Source organism: Primulina eburnea, chromosome 11 (assembly GCF_022965805.1).
Source record: "Primulina eburnea isolate SZY01 chromosome 11, ASM2296580v1, whole genome shotgun sequence".
In the NCBI taxonomy this organism is placed as follows: Eukaryota; Viridiplantae; Streptophyta; class Magnoliopsida; order Lamiales; family Gesneriaceae; genus Primulina; species Primulina eburnea.
Window position 1 is genome coordinate 36,423,726 of NC_133111.1, and position 14,784 is coordinate 36,438,509.

General features: G+C 38.5%; 1 protein-coding gene across 2 annotated transcripts; it reads right to left on the bottom strand.

The window, feature by feature from the left end:
• Nucleotides 1-836: 836 nt before the first annotated feature.
• LOC140805678 (uncharacterized) lies at nt 837-4,247 on the bottom strand. 2 transcript variants are annotated; one of them, XM_073161935.1, is made up of 2 exons: nt 1,454-4,247; nt 837-1,369 (listed from the first exon to the last, which is right to left on the bottom strand). In XM_073161935.1, the coding sequence occupies exons 1-2, from the start codon at nt 4,020-4,022 to the stop codon at nt 948-950; spliced, it is 2,991 nt and encodes a 996-aa protein (XP_073018036.1). In that variant the 5' UTR covers nt 4,023-4,247; the 3' UTR covers nt 837-947. The 2 variants fall into 2 exon arrangements, with proteins under 2 accessions (XP_073018036.1, XP_073018037.1); XM_073161936.1 differs by having other exon boundaries at nt 1,148-1,323.
• Between the last annotated feature and the right edge of the window lie 10,537 nt (nt 4,248-14,784).

The following is a 14,784-nucleotide window of genomic DNA, read 5'->3' on the forward strand; positions in this document are numbered from 1 at the left end:
AAGCAGATCCTCTCCATTTGTGATGAGTTAGTGCGACGTCATAATTCAGTGGAGGATGCCATAGTCAGTATAGATAGTTGGTTACTTGGTTTGGAGGCAACCAAGGTCTTTCCCAAGCATATAACTTCTTCGTGCAAGGTATAGGGGGTATGGCCATGGAAACCACTTCCGAAGAAAACTTGCATTTTACCTAAACACCGATTTGTATTTTGGTTTCTAGCTCATGGGAAATTAATCACTCGTGATAGACTTCATTTTGTGCTTGATAAATCTTGTGTGCTATGTAACACAGCGGATGAATTGGTCCTCCATCTATACTTTGATTGTGTTATATCTAAAAGTATTTGGAAGAGTGTTCGCGATTGGCTGCACATGAAGAAAATGATGGGAACACCGATAACAATATTGAAGGTTTTTCGGACTATGTATAAAGGTAATTCCACACTTACCAAAATGCGTGTTGCGACACTTTTAGCTACTATTTATCATCTATGAAATCTGAGGAACAAAGTGATGTTTGACAGCAAGAAGCCACATGTTCAAAAAATAATAAAGAAAATCAAGATTAAGATTTACACTTGTATTTTGAAACGCTACCGAACTTTTGTTATATTGATGTAACTGTTGGTACCTTGTTACTTTTATTTGCCCTCTGGGATACCTAGTGTATTTGTACAATAACTCTTTTTTACCTCTTTAGTTAATGGTTAGTTCATTAAAAAAAATGGGAAAAAAATCATAGTAATTAAATAAATTAGCTAATTAAGTAATTAAATCAGAAAATCAAGAATAATCTAAATAATAAATAAAACATTAATTTTAAGTAATACCGAGAATAATGATAACCAAAAAAATTCACAAATCAAACACATATATGGACAGGTAGATAGATAATAGATATTCACATTGGACAAAGCCATAATCAAATGAAACTAAAACTACAAGTTTCATACAATGCTGTAATCACTATATGAGGAAGATGTTATTCCAAGTGAAGAGGAAAATGTAGCCGTAGTGTCTCCATTCAGGTAATTCTTGAGGCGATCCAAGTCATCTGCACAATCGAGCATTGTAGGCCGAGTCGAGGGCGACTCCAGCGTGCAGAGGATTCCCAGTTCAATCAGTTCACCTATGGCTACTTCCCACATTCTCTTCACCTCCGAGGATTGATCTCTTAATGTTCTTAGCAACGAAGAGTCGACCACGTTTTCGGTGTTTCTGTGGTAGTGATTCTTAACATATCTGTGCAGGCTCATCCCTCCAATGAACATGTCATCGGTAGGTCTCTTTCGAGTCACCATCTCAAGAACCAAGATTCCGAAACTGTAAACATCACCCTTGGTTGATGTATTCGATCCAAACCCGTATTCTAGAATGCAAAAATTAATATTAAAACACATAGGACATACTCATGGAGAGAATAAACATAGAAGGCCAGAAAAACGAGCTGTACCTGGTGCAATGTATCCGATCGAGCCACGTAATATATTGGCAGTGGAATTGCCTGTGCTCTCAACGCCCCCACCATTCTCTGCTTCGATAGTCATTACCAACCTTGCAATCCCGAAGTCGGAGACTAATGCTGTCATGTCGTCGTTGAGAAGAACGTTGCTTGGCTTAAGGTCACAGTGTATGACTTTAACTGGAGAATGGTGGTGCAGATAAGCCATCCCTTCGGCAATATCACTGCAAATGTTCACCCTTTGGATCAGGTTCAAATCTGAGGATCCTGTTCGTAGGCTGTTCTCTGTTTGCGGATATAGACAGCTATCTAAGCTTCCATTCGCCATATAAGGCAGGACTAGTGCCTTAAAATCAGGCAGGCTACAGGCTGTTATGATTCTTATCAGATTCCGGTGGCGTATCCTCTTCAGTACCTGGCATTCTCGGTTAAAACTCTTCGTGGAATTTCTGGTTTGTACGTGTAGAACCTTGACCGCTATTAGTGTTCCGTCAGGCAGCGTTCCTCTGTAGACGTGACCGAAGCTGCCAGAACCAATGAGTCTTTGATTATCAAATTCCCCCGTGGCCTCCGAAAGTTCTTTGTAAGTCATTCTCGGAAAGTTTAGTAACGGATCAGCCGGCTGTCTTCTCTGGTTTCTTTCTCGACTTGATAAAATTATGACTCGTAGACGCTGACATCCGATCCAGCAACAGACTATCGAGAATAATCCTGATATAAATATGACTATGCCGAAGATGATCAGGAAGAGGCGTGAGTGCGGAAGCCGTGGCTTATGTTTGCATTTCGGAATGCCTGGAACCTGCCCACAGAGATGTTGGTTGCCTATGAAAGATAGATTTGTGAGGGAATGGAAGAAATCCCCAGAGGGAATCATTCCAGAAAAATCGTTAAATGAAAGATCAAGAAAGGTCAAAGTCTTGATGTTGTTCAAGCTATCCGGGATCGTTCCGTTCATCTTGTTTCTTGAAACATCAAAAGTTGTTAGGCTCTTGAGACCGCCCAACGAGTCCGGCAGATTCCCTTGAATAAAATTATTCGATAAATTCAACACGTTCAGTTCATAGCAACTTGAAATCTGAGAAAAGAGAATTCCGGAAAAGTTGTTAGATGACAAATCTATCTCCTCGACACTTGATAGCGTGCTCAGTTCAATGGGCAAAGGCCCATCAAGCTCATTATGTGACAGGTTAAGAAACCTTCTCATTTCATGCCATTGCGATATTTCCGAAGGAACCCTTCCGGTTAATCTGTTATGTGACAAGTCAACTTTGGACAGAGAAGTGCATTTGCCTAAGCTTCGAGGTATATTTCCTGAAAGAAGATTGTTGTCGAGGAATAGAAAATTTATCATCGACAAGTTTCCCAGTTCTTCTGGAATCTGATCAGACAAATTGTTATGTGACAGGTCCAACAAGCCAAGCTTGGTTAACCGACCAAAAGCAGCCGGGATCCTGGTGAAGAAGTTAAATGATAGAGAAAGCTGTTGCAACTTGGATAAATGACTGATTTCGTCCGGAATAATCCCCCTAAAATAGTTTGATGACAAATTCAGCAGCCATAGATTTGACAAATCCCCAACTTGGGGAGGAATTTGTCCAGTTATCTGGTTTTCTTGGAGTTGCAAGCTTTGCATATTTTTAAGCCCTGCAATAGAACTTGATAAATTCCCTCCAAGCTTCATGCTTGTCAATTGTAGCTCCTCGAAGTCGCTGCAGTTTGCTAGTGCACGAAAGAAGGGTTCAAGATTAGTATTATTATCGTGGCTTATCATTTTATTACCTGATAAGTGAAGACTTTTCAAGTTTCGAAGCTTTGAAAGAGACCTGGAAGGGAGTTCGCCGCGAATACTATTGTTCGAAATATCTAAACTGAACATCTCTGTGATGTTTCCCAACGAGGTGGGGATTTCTCCTGAGAGTAAATTGCTGTATAAATTCAAGTTCCATATGTTAGGACAGTTTCCAATTTCGAACGGTATGTATCCAGTTAGGCTATTCTGAGAAAAATCTACATTTTGCAGCCTAGTGCAGTTGGCGAAAAGCGCTGGTGGTATCGTTCCACTCAAATGGTTTTTGAACAAAAGGATCAACCTTAGGTGTGAGAGTAAAGAGAACGATGCGGGTATTTGGCCATGCAAATTGTTTTCATGGAGTGTGAGGTCTTTAAGTTTCCTGACATAGGAAAGTTCCCAAGGAATGCTGCCGAAGAATTGGTTGTTGTCGAGGTAGAGATATTGCAGTTGTGTTAGATTTGAAAGCACGGGTGAAAGCTTTCCCAGAAGGCCAAGATTAGTCATGTTGAGACCGATCACCCGATGCCTATCTTTCCTACTACTGCACATCACGTGTGTGAAGTTGCAGACATCGGTTCCCTCATCCCAATTCGACAGGTTTGAACCTGTGTCGGATAATAGACTGTTCTTGAATTTCAGTAGTGCGGCTTTATCGGTGTCTGGAGAGTGGTACTGGCGAAGACGTAGGCTCGGGATCGCTCTCTGCCCCAGCATCTGGACGGGGTGATGTAGCAGGAGAATAAGTATCAGTGTCTTCAACAACATGCTGCAAGAGATGATTTTGAATCTTGATATTGATTATTTCCTCCAACATTGGGAAGGCTACATATATTTCACTTGCCTAAGCAAATTGAGAGATCAAATTTCAAGAATTTGCGTGGTGCCCAGTTGGGTAAATGAGGCACTTTGAATTAGTGGTGGGAATGTTGAGGCTATAAAGGTATGATTTGGGGAGAGAATAAGCAATTTGTTGATCTTGGTTTAGTCATGGTGTGAGTGGACAACCAACTAGGTGTGTCATGCACATATGCATTAGAATTAAGCAAAAAGTAGAACTATTGCTCTTGCAAAAGTCAAAATTTGTTATGAAGCAGTGCATCAAAGCGACCGAGCGATGTTGATAATAGTATCTATCAACAGCGTGCACATATACACCGCAGATAATCTTCAACTTTCATAAAAACAGACAAGAATATCAATAGCGTACCTTGCACGCTGTGAATAATAGTATCAATAGCGTGCACATGTACGTCGCGGATAATTTTGAACTTCAACGGCTTGCATCACGTGCACTACGGAAAGAAAATTTGCGCGCTGCGAAAAACCATTTTTGTTGTAGTGAAGACAGAGAAAAAAACAGACAAGAAATTCTTGATGAATTTATTGTCTGTTTTTTTCTTGCGCGCTGCGAAAACTTATTTCTTGATGAATTTATTGTCTGTTTTTTTCGCGCAGTATTAAAATCATTAATAATATTAAAAGAATTTTTAAATTTTAAAAAAAATCATTAAAAATATTAAAATCATAGTCTGATTTTAATTTTTAAATTTATTGTTTGTTTTGTTCTCTGTATTCACTATAACAAAAATAGCTTTTCGCAGCGCGTAAATTCTCTTTCCGTAGCGCAAAGTGCACGCTGCAAAGATGCAAGCCGTTGAAAGTTCAAGAATCTGCAGCGTGGAAGGTACGCAGTTGATATTCATACCAAAATTTCGGAAACCGTCACAAAAAGTAGACCGTCGCAAAAAGTAGACTGTCGCAGATTATATCAGCGATGAGTGACGGTTATGATTCAATTGTAGCGACAGTTTTGGAACCGTCGTGGATTCAATTTTAGCGACAGTTTTATATATTCTGTCGCTAAAATATTCTGTCTTGACGTGGAATATCGTCCGTGCTTCGTAAGCGCGGATTAAGGTATTGTTGCATATCTTTTTTTTTAAAAAAAACCCCTCTGCTTCTTGTTCCTCAATCTCATCTTACTTTTAATAAATTGCGCTTAAACATTATAAAATACACTTATATGTTGCTAACATCAGTTACTAATAAAAAGACTAATTTGTGTTCTCTCTTCTTCTTACTCATCAATTTTGTTTTGATCTTTTAAATCGCACTTAAATGTATTTAATGACGTTTAATATGGTCAACCTATGTTTGACCACTTTTTACCAAACAAAGTATTTTAGAGAAAAATCAAGCTTTAACGCGATGAAACTGGGCTTAATTAGTATATTTAGAACACGGTTTTTGTTAAATATCCCGTTTTGAAAAATAAATGAGAGCACATGAATGATATTTCATTATATTTTTAGAAAAGATTTATTTCCGTATCATATCGTATAATATTAATTTAAGGCTATGTTTGGTAGCCATGATAAGGGAATGATTTATAGTCCATTGATTATGATTGAAAGTCCACATTATACATGTTATTTGTCTGATTAAATATCCCTCCTCAAAAAGTGTGATAATTAATAATTTTTGAATAGTAATCATGATAAGATTGTATATTGATCATAATACCCTTGAACTGTTTTCTTTAATATAATATAAAAATTAAAATTAGTGAAAATTTAATAATTAATGTAATATTTAAATTTTTATTATATATTTTTATAAATTAATTTTATATATTTTAATTATTTCAATCATTTTAAAGAAAATAAATTTTAATGTAAATCTATCTTAAATTAAATTTTTATAAATTTGTAATCTTGTTAATTAATTTTTTTATGAAAATAATATTTTTTCAATTCTAATTTATTTTTTAATGATTTAAATTAATTTTAATAAATGTAAATTATAATTATAAATATTTATTTATCTATCCAATTATTTTAAGAATATATACAAAATTAATCCATCATTTTAAAATCATACCAAACACCGTATTATTTATCCCATCATACTATTAATCCATATATCTCATTTTTTATCACTCTAATTATTAATCATTTACTTATCCTATCATACGTACCAAACGGAGCCTAAATGTTTATGATTATTTTTAAAGTTGAAAATATAATGTATTGTATTGAAGTGTAATACAATAATATAATTGTTTTTAAAACTCACGAAAAATCGAATATGAAATAATGGCTCTGTCATAAACGTGAACTTGAGTTAAAAATATATATTTTGTTGCAAAAATATGAAATAATTTAAATATATGATTAGTGTTCCCAGGGAACCAAAGGATCTTTGGAAAAGGATAGATATATAAACCTTAGTTATAAGGAAATTTACGACATACATACATACATACATACATACACACACACACACACACACAGATATATATATATATATATATATATATATATATATATATATATATATATATATATATATATATATTTAAAGGAAATTTTTAAGAGGATGGAATTAAAGACATTGTGTGTATTATTACATCATGCTTATATTTTGCTGATGCAACTAACATATGCTTCTCACGTATTAGAATTTTTGCTACATTTGACAATTGTAAAGTCAAAACAACGTTTGTGGAATCCCAATAGTTTTATCACAATATTGAGGCAGCTAGTTAGAGATTTAAAGCAAATTAATGAGTTGTGATATGTTGTAGAATTTTATAGAGATTCAGTACAACTGATATGTCGAGGAACGTATCCAAATTACTATCGGCGATTTGAATTTATTATATCATGTTGAAACTGTTCTATGTCTCTGTGTAATTGAAAAAGGTGTTCTAGATATCAAAGACGATTTAATATTTTATTTTTGCGGAAAAACTCGGAAGTTGTATTTCTAGAAGATAAGTCGTCGGAATAAGACGACAACCTTAGTCGGGTGTTCCGTACTTTGTTAAAATTAAAGTCGCGAACTAGTGATGAGTGGTAAGGCTAATTATTCCCAACACTTCAATTTGGAAATGGGACCATTGCTAACCGCAAACGATCCAATATAGCTATTTTTAGGCCCACCATCTCTATTATATTAATATGTAAATCATTGTCACTTTTTAGCCATATACACATAAATAAGATAAAAATATATGACAAAAATTTATGTGAAACGGTCTCACGGGTCGTGAGACAGACTCTTATTTCGATCATCCATAAAAAAATATTACTTTTTATGTAATATATAGTATTGTGAATATCGATAGGGTTGATCCGTTTCACAGATAAAGATTCGTGAGACCGTCTCACAAGATACCTACTCAATATATATATATATATATGTGTGTGTGTGTGTGTGTGTGTTTATAGTAGTATTCTTTATTTCACATTTAATGCTGAGAAACATATTAAATACATCATTTTGTAAAATATGCAAACCCTTTTACGTGTTTAATATCTACACTATTTAATAAATTGTTGGGAAAGATTATTTTTGAATTTACATAATTAACTCTTTGTTATTTTGGTTATTAATATTGTTAAAATTTAATATTAGTTCGCTATTTTTTTTTACAATTTTAAATTTATTTTGAAGTGGCAATGATATGGCACACGTGGACATGCAGTTACTTGTTTTCTTAAACCGATAGATGATTCCCTAATCCGAAGAAATCATAGTTCTTTGTTTTTTTTTTTTTTGGGAATAATTATATATATATATATATATATATATATATATATATATATATATATATATATATCATAGCAAATGATTTTGATTCATTATTTATTTTCACTTCATTGTTTATTAATGATTATATGAAAATAAATAAACTAATAATGTGTTGTATTTTATGAGATAAACATTTGTATTAAAATAGTCATGATTTTGAGGGTTCCTAATTTGATCATATAAAGCTCAATTACCATATTTTATTTTGTTTTGTTTTGCTTTTAACATGGTGCAGCAATGGAAATACAATTCTTAATTTCATGTCTTATTTTTTAGCAATATAACAAAGAACTAGATTTGATATACATCACAAATATAATATGTGATGTGATCTCGTTAAAATGGATGAGTTGGGTAAGGAGCTCCCACGGATCAAAAAATCAATAATTTATAGTGTTTAGGAATTTGAGTGAAGATGATGGCTGCAATAACACCTGCGAACAAGAAAAGTACTCGTGAATGGGTGCCGGAGGGGTATCCGGCGTAGCCACTCCGATCCTAAATTCGGCAAGTTTTCAGATGAACACAAGCAATATTCGAGACAAAATATGTAAGATGCTTGAGAGTTCAAATATTTCATAATCTATAAATGAAATTAATACCTGCTATTTATAGCAGGAAATGGGACAAGTACCTCGTTTTCAGTGTCACCTACTAAATATGTCAAGTTCGCTACCCATGCTTATAGCTTCTGATGGCTTTTAGAACACTCCAACTCCATGTTTTTCTGACAGATTAGACAGCCTGTACCAATCATACTCGAGTGTGGTGCAATTCTCGAGGTTGCCCGGGTAGTAAGGTATTCGGGTGCTTGTATGAGGGCTCGGGCTATTGATTAGTCGGGATAAAAAGTGCCCGGTTAGTTAAGAGAGTACCCAGTATCCTGCTCTATCCGAGCTATCCAATTAATAATCCAGGTCATTTATGACCCGGATCCTTATAGGGGAGGGGTATCAATACGTAAAGATCGATATACGAAAATATAAACATGAATTAGTTATACTTTTTAGCCATTGATGTTGAATTTGATATAGGAATGGCAAAGATCTCACGAACACGAGAAATAAAGATCTTTTAATACTTTATGCAATTGTATAGAAGATGTATTTCTGAATAAATGCATAGATTTAAGGACCTTGTATGCCCCTATTTATAGATGTTTAAGAGAAACTCAAGATTTGACAAATTTTGATAATATTTATCTGGTATATGATAAATAAAATATCAAGACATTAATATTCTTGATTTACTTTCTTTTAAATTATATGATGTCCCTAATATTTATCTTAATTAAATATGTTAACCATAATTAAATTATTTTATAGACTTAAATAAAATAATCTAATATTCTCTTACTTGATCTACATATTTCAAATAACTGAATAATCAAGAAATCAATTATCATCCAAAGTTAAGTAACAAATATATGAATTGTAGTAGCCCGAATTCCAAATTGGGTAATTAACGGATTAATGGTGATTAAGAAGGTTTAATGTGTAATTGTGACCGTGGTCATGATCGGACGGACCGAAGATGGTTCGGTAGCACCGAAGAAGTTCGGACGATCCGAAGTGAGTTCGGTGGATCCGATCATGAGGTGTCAAGAGCCGATGGACACGTGGGAGTTCGGACGTTCCGAAGTGTAGGTTCGGTGGATCCGATCATGAGGTGTCAAGAGCCGATGGACACGTGGGAGTTCGGACGTTCCGAAGTGTAGGTTCGGTGGATCCGATCGTGAGGTGTCAAGAGCTGATGGACACGTAGGAGTTCGGACGTTCCGAAGTGGGTTCGGTGGATCCGAACATAGCCTATAAATAGTGCTCGGAATTCCTCATTTTGGATGGCAAGTTCTTGAAGTTGTGTCTCATAGTTGAGAGGTTTGGAAGGTTTCTAGGGTTAGTTGTTGGTCGAGCGATAGCCAAGAGCTGCCAGGATTGGTAGTGTAGCGACGCCTGAGTTACGAGGCAATCGACATCAAAGGGCTGTCGACGGACGAAGGTAAACCCTAAACCTTTGGTAGTACTGGTTTTGCTAGTCTAGCATGGTAGTATTGTTCATTGGGTATGCTTTTGATGCGTAGGCTTGTTCTAGACCTGATTAGCGGTGTTGCGTAAGGCTAGGCTTGCTGTGATAGAGGTACGAAAGTACTATCCGAGATATCCTGGTTGAGTATACATTCTTATATGTGTTGCATGATTATATGATGCATTGATATATGTCATATGATGCATGCTATTATGTCACGTTTATTACTGCATGTTGCATTTCATGTTGAGCCGTATCTCCTTCGAGATAGCCTTTACTGTTGAGCTGTATCTCTTTCGAGATAAGCTATATCTTGTGGGGCCGCTCAGCCCTGTCTTGTCTTGTGGACGCATGGACACCGAGAGTACACAGTGGCCGACGGGTCGGGAGGCCTTCGGTGATCCGGGACATTTTAGGTCCACGTCTGTTCTTGTAGTGGATGCAGTGACCCAGAGGAGTACCGCGCGGCACTATCCACTTGGCGCCTCTAGACTGAGCATTTTGAGATCCTTTGTTACTCCTGTTTCTTGACTACCCTGGTATCATATCATAGCATGTGCATTTCATATAGGTTTGTATACTCATGCTTTTGTACTGGGCGTTCTTATCGCTCACGTCCTCGGTTTTGTTTATCTTGGACACCCCATTCCCACGGGGCAGGCCTCAGGTTGGATGGCTCAGGAGGAGGAGGAGGACGTTGAGTAGCCGGTGGAGTTATTTATTCAGTACTCTTTGATTCGATATGGTTGTACCGTATACTTTCTTTTCATTCTGAGTTGTTATGGATTTTCGATGGGATTGTATAACTATCATTTGTTGACCTTTTCCGCTATTATCTCTGATTGTTATTAATTAAGTTAAGTTGCATGCTTAGTTCTTGATTAGTAGGTGATTCTGGAACGGGTCACTACATTTATGGTATCAGAGCATGCTTACGATTTTGGGATATAGATTCTGTTTTGGGATTTTCGTTGACCATTTTACCATTTTCCCCATTCTATCTTGTAGCGATGGCTGACCACTTTGGTGATGAGAGTAGTCAGGGTAGTGTAGGTCGTTGGGGTGACCAGGACGATCGTAGGCGTCATCGTGAACATCGTCATCGTCGGGATGGTCCTAGGCGTTTTGATTTGCACCGTTTCATTCAGATGGGGCCTAAGCCTTTAGTCGGCGGTGAGACTCCCGATGATGCTGAGGATTGGATTGAGCGCATGGAGAGTTGTTTCCGTGCATTCCAGTGCACCGAGGAGCAGAAGATAGAGACCCTTAGTTTTCTTCTCGAGGGCCGTGCGCGCAAGTGGTGGCGATCGACTTCTGCGCCGATAGTTCAGTCCCAGGGTAGGGTGACTTGGGCCGATTTCCGTGCAGCCTTCATGCAGCTGTATTTTCCTCCAGCCCTTCGCCAGGCAAAGACGATTGAGCTCCTGAATCTTAAGCAGGGGAGTATGTCTGTTGATGAATATCAGCAGAAGTTCTTCGAGTTATTACCTTTTGCCCCTCATATCAGTGGCAGTTCTGAGGCCAAGTATGACCATTTCCTCCAGGGTCTTAACCAGGAGATTTTTGATCGAGTCACTGTCTGTGATAATCCTACTTCGTATGATGGATTAGTGAACCGGTGTCGCCAGGCAGAGATCAGTCTCCAGCGTGGTAGGGCTATTCTTTCTTCTAGACCTCCGAGTACTTTGAGCCCTCGATCTCAGTCTTTCAAGAAATCTGGTTCTTCTTCTTCTGGATCTGGATCACGGTCTAGCGGTGTTTTCCGCTTTGATAAGAATAAGGTTTCTTGTGTGCATTGTGGGAAGAACCATCCATCGGAGCAATGCCGATCAGCCGCGGGAGCTTGTTTTCAGTGCGGAGAGATGGGTCATCTCAAGAAGAATTGTCCTCAGTTGCGAGGTGGAGCAGGATCTGGTTCCGGATCTCAGACGACTGTTCAGCAGAGGAGGCAGGGTCAGGCAGTGGGTAGTTCAAATCTTCGACCTCGTGCCCAAGGTCAGGTTTTTGCGCTGAACCAGGATCAGGCTGCAGATGAGACAGAGAGAGAGTCATAGCAGGTACTTTTCATTTATGCGGTATTCCTGCTTTTGTTCTTATTGATACCGGAGCATCGCATTCATTCAGTTCTGCACAATTTGTTAAGCGTCATAAGTTACCGTATGTTTCTCTAGACGTCATTCTTTCCGTTTCTACCCCGATGGGTCATTCGGTGTTAGCAAAGCGTCTAGTGATGGGTTGTCCCTTAGATTTTGAGGGTAACGAATTGATTGCGAATCTTATGATCCTGGAGATGGAAGATTTTGATTGTATTCTAGGTATAGACCTATTGACTACCTACCGAGCTACTGTGGATTGTTACCAGAAGCTTGTTCAGTTTCGTACGACTGAGAGCTCTAGTTGGTTTTTCTATGGTGAGGGAGCGCGACCTCCGATGCCAGTGGTATCTGCTCTGAAAGCCTGTCGTGCTTTAGAGGCGGGCGGGGAAGGCTACCTCATCTATGCGATTGATTCTTCCACAGGTAGTGTTGGTATAGATGATATTCCAGTGGTTTGTGAATTTCCTGATGTTTTTTCCAGATAAGATTCCTGGTTTTCCTCCGGTTAGAGAGGTGGAATTTGGCATTGAGTTAATGCCAGGGACTGCACCGATTTCTCGTGCCCCCTATCGTCTTGCTCCATCAGAGATGAGAGAATTGAAGCAGCAATTACAGGATCTTCTTGATAAAGGTTATATTCGCCCGAGTGTTTCATCTTGGGGAGCTCCAGTCTTGTTTGTCAAGAAGAAAGATGGATCTATGCGACTGTGCATTGATTATCGCCAGCTGAATCGTGTGACGATCAAAAACAAGTATCCATTACCTCGTATCGATGATTTGTTCGATCAGCTTCAGGGTACCTCTGTTTACTCCAAGATTGACTTGCGATCGGGTTATCATCAGATGAGAGTTAGGGATGATGATATTTCCAAGACTGCATTTCGTACTCGATATGGGCATTACGAGTTTCTAGTTATGCCATTTGGATTGACGAATGCGCCAGCAGTGTTCATGGATCTGATGAATCGAGTCTTTCGGGATTTTCTAGATCAGTTGTGTTCAACAACAATTGAGATGTAATAACGATGTTGTTATTTCGTTTTGTTCATCCTCTAAGCCTGATTTCGAGGACGAAATCTTTTAAGGGGGGGAGAATGTAGTAGCCCGAATTCCAAATTGGGTAATTAACGGATTAATGGTGATTAAGAAGGTTTAATGTGTAATTGTGACCGTGGTCATGATCGGACGGACCGAAGATGGTTCGGTAGCACCGAAGAAGTTCGGACGATCCGAAGTGAGTTCGGTGGATCCGATCATGAGGTGTCAAGAGCCGATGGACACGTGGGAGTTCGGACGTTCCGAAGTGTAGGTTCGGTGGATCCGATCATGAGGTGTCAAGAGCCGATGGACACGTGGGAGTTCGGACGTTCCGAAGTGTAGGTTCGGTGGATCCGATCGTGAGGTGTCAAGAGCTGATGGACACGTAGGAGTTCGGACGTTCCGAAGTGGGTTCGGTGGATCCGAACATAGCCTATAAATAGTGCTCGGAATTCCTCATTTTGGATGGCAAGTTCTTGAAGTTGTGTCTCATAGTTGAGAGGTTTGGAAGGTTTCTAGGGTTAGTTGTTGGTTGAGCGATAGCCAAGAGCTGCCAGGATTGGTAGTGTAGCGACGCCTGAGTTACGAGGCAATCGACATCAAAGGGCTGTCGACGGACGAAGGTAAACCCTAAACCTTTGGTAGTACTGGTTTTGCTAGTCTAGCATGGTAGTATTGTTCATTGGGTATGCTTTTGATGCGTAGGCTTGTTCTAGACCTGATTAGCGGTGTTGCGTAAGGCTAGGCTTGCTGTGATAGAGGTACGAAAGTACTATCCGAGATATCCTGGTTGAGTATACATTCTTATATGTGTTGCATGATTATATGGTGCATTGATATATGTCATATGATGCATGCTATTATGTCACGTTTATTACTGCATGTTGCATTTCATGTTGAGCCGTATCTCCTTCGAGATAGCCTTTACTGTTGAGCTGTATCTCTTTCGAGATAAGCTATATCTTGTGGGGCCGCTCAGCCCTGTCTTGTCTTGTGGACGCATGGACACCGAGAGTACACAGTGGCCGACGGGTCGGGAGGGCTTCGGTGATCCGGGACATTTTAGGTCCACGTCTGTTCTTGTAGTGGATGCAGTGACCCAGAGGAGTACCGCGCGGCACTATCCACTTGGCGCCTCTAGACTGAGCATTTTGAGATCCTTTGTTACTCCTGTTTCTTGACTACCCTGGTATCATATCATAGCATGTGCATTTCATATAGGTTTGTATACTCATGCTTTTGTACTGGGCGTTCTTATCGCTCACGTCCTCGGTTTTGTTTATCTTGGACACCCCATTCCCACGGGGCAGGCCTCAGGTTGGATGGCTCAGGAGGAGGAGGAGGACGTTGAGTAGCCGGTGGAGTTATTTATTCAGTACTCTTTGATTCGATATGGTTGTACCGTATACTTTCTTTTCATTCTGAGTTGTTATGGATTTTCGATGGGATTGTATAACTATCATTTGTTGACCTTTTCCGCTATTATCTCTGATTGTTATTAATTAAGTTAAGTTGCATGCTTAGTTTTTGATTAGTAGGTGATTCTGGAACGGGTCACTACATGAATCATGGCGACATGTCATTTTATACTGATTATTATCTTTCATGTATCACATGTATCATATTTCTTAAGATAACTTAATGCATAAAAACCAATGTTTGTATTCAACGACCACTTTACTTTGTTTAACATGTTTTCCAACGGCTAAAATACTTAATATCGGCGTATTTTAATTTGACTGTCACTTTAGTCACAAAGGCTACAACTGAAT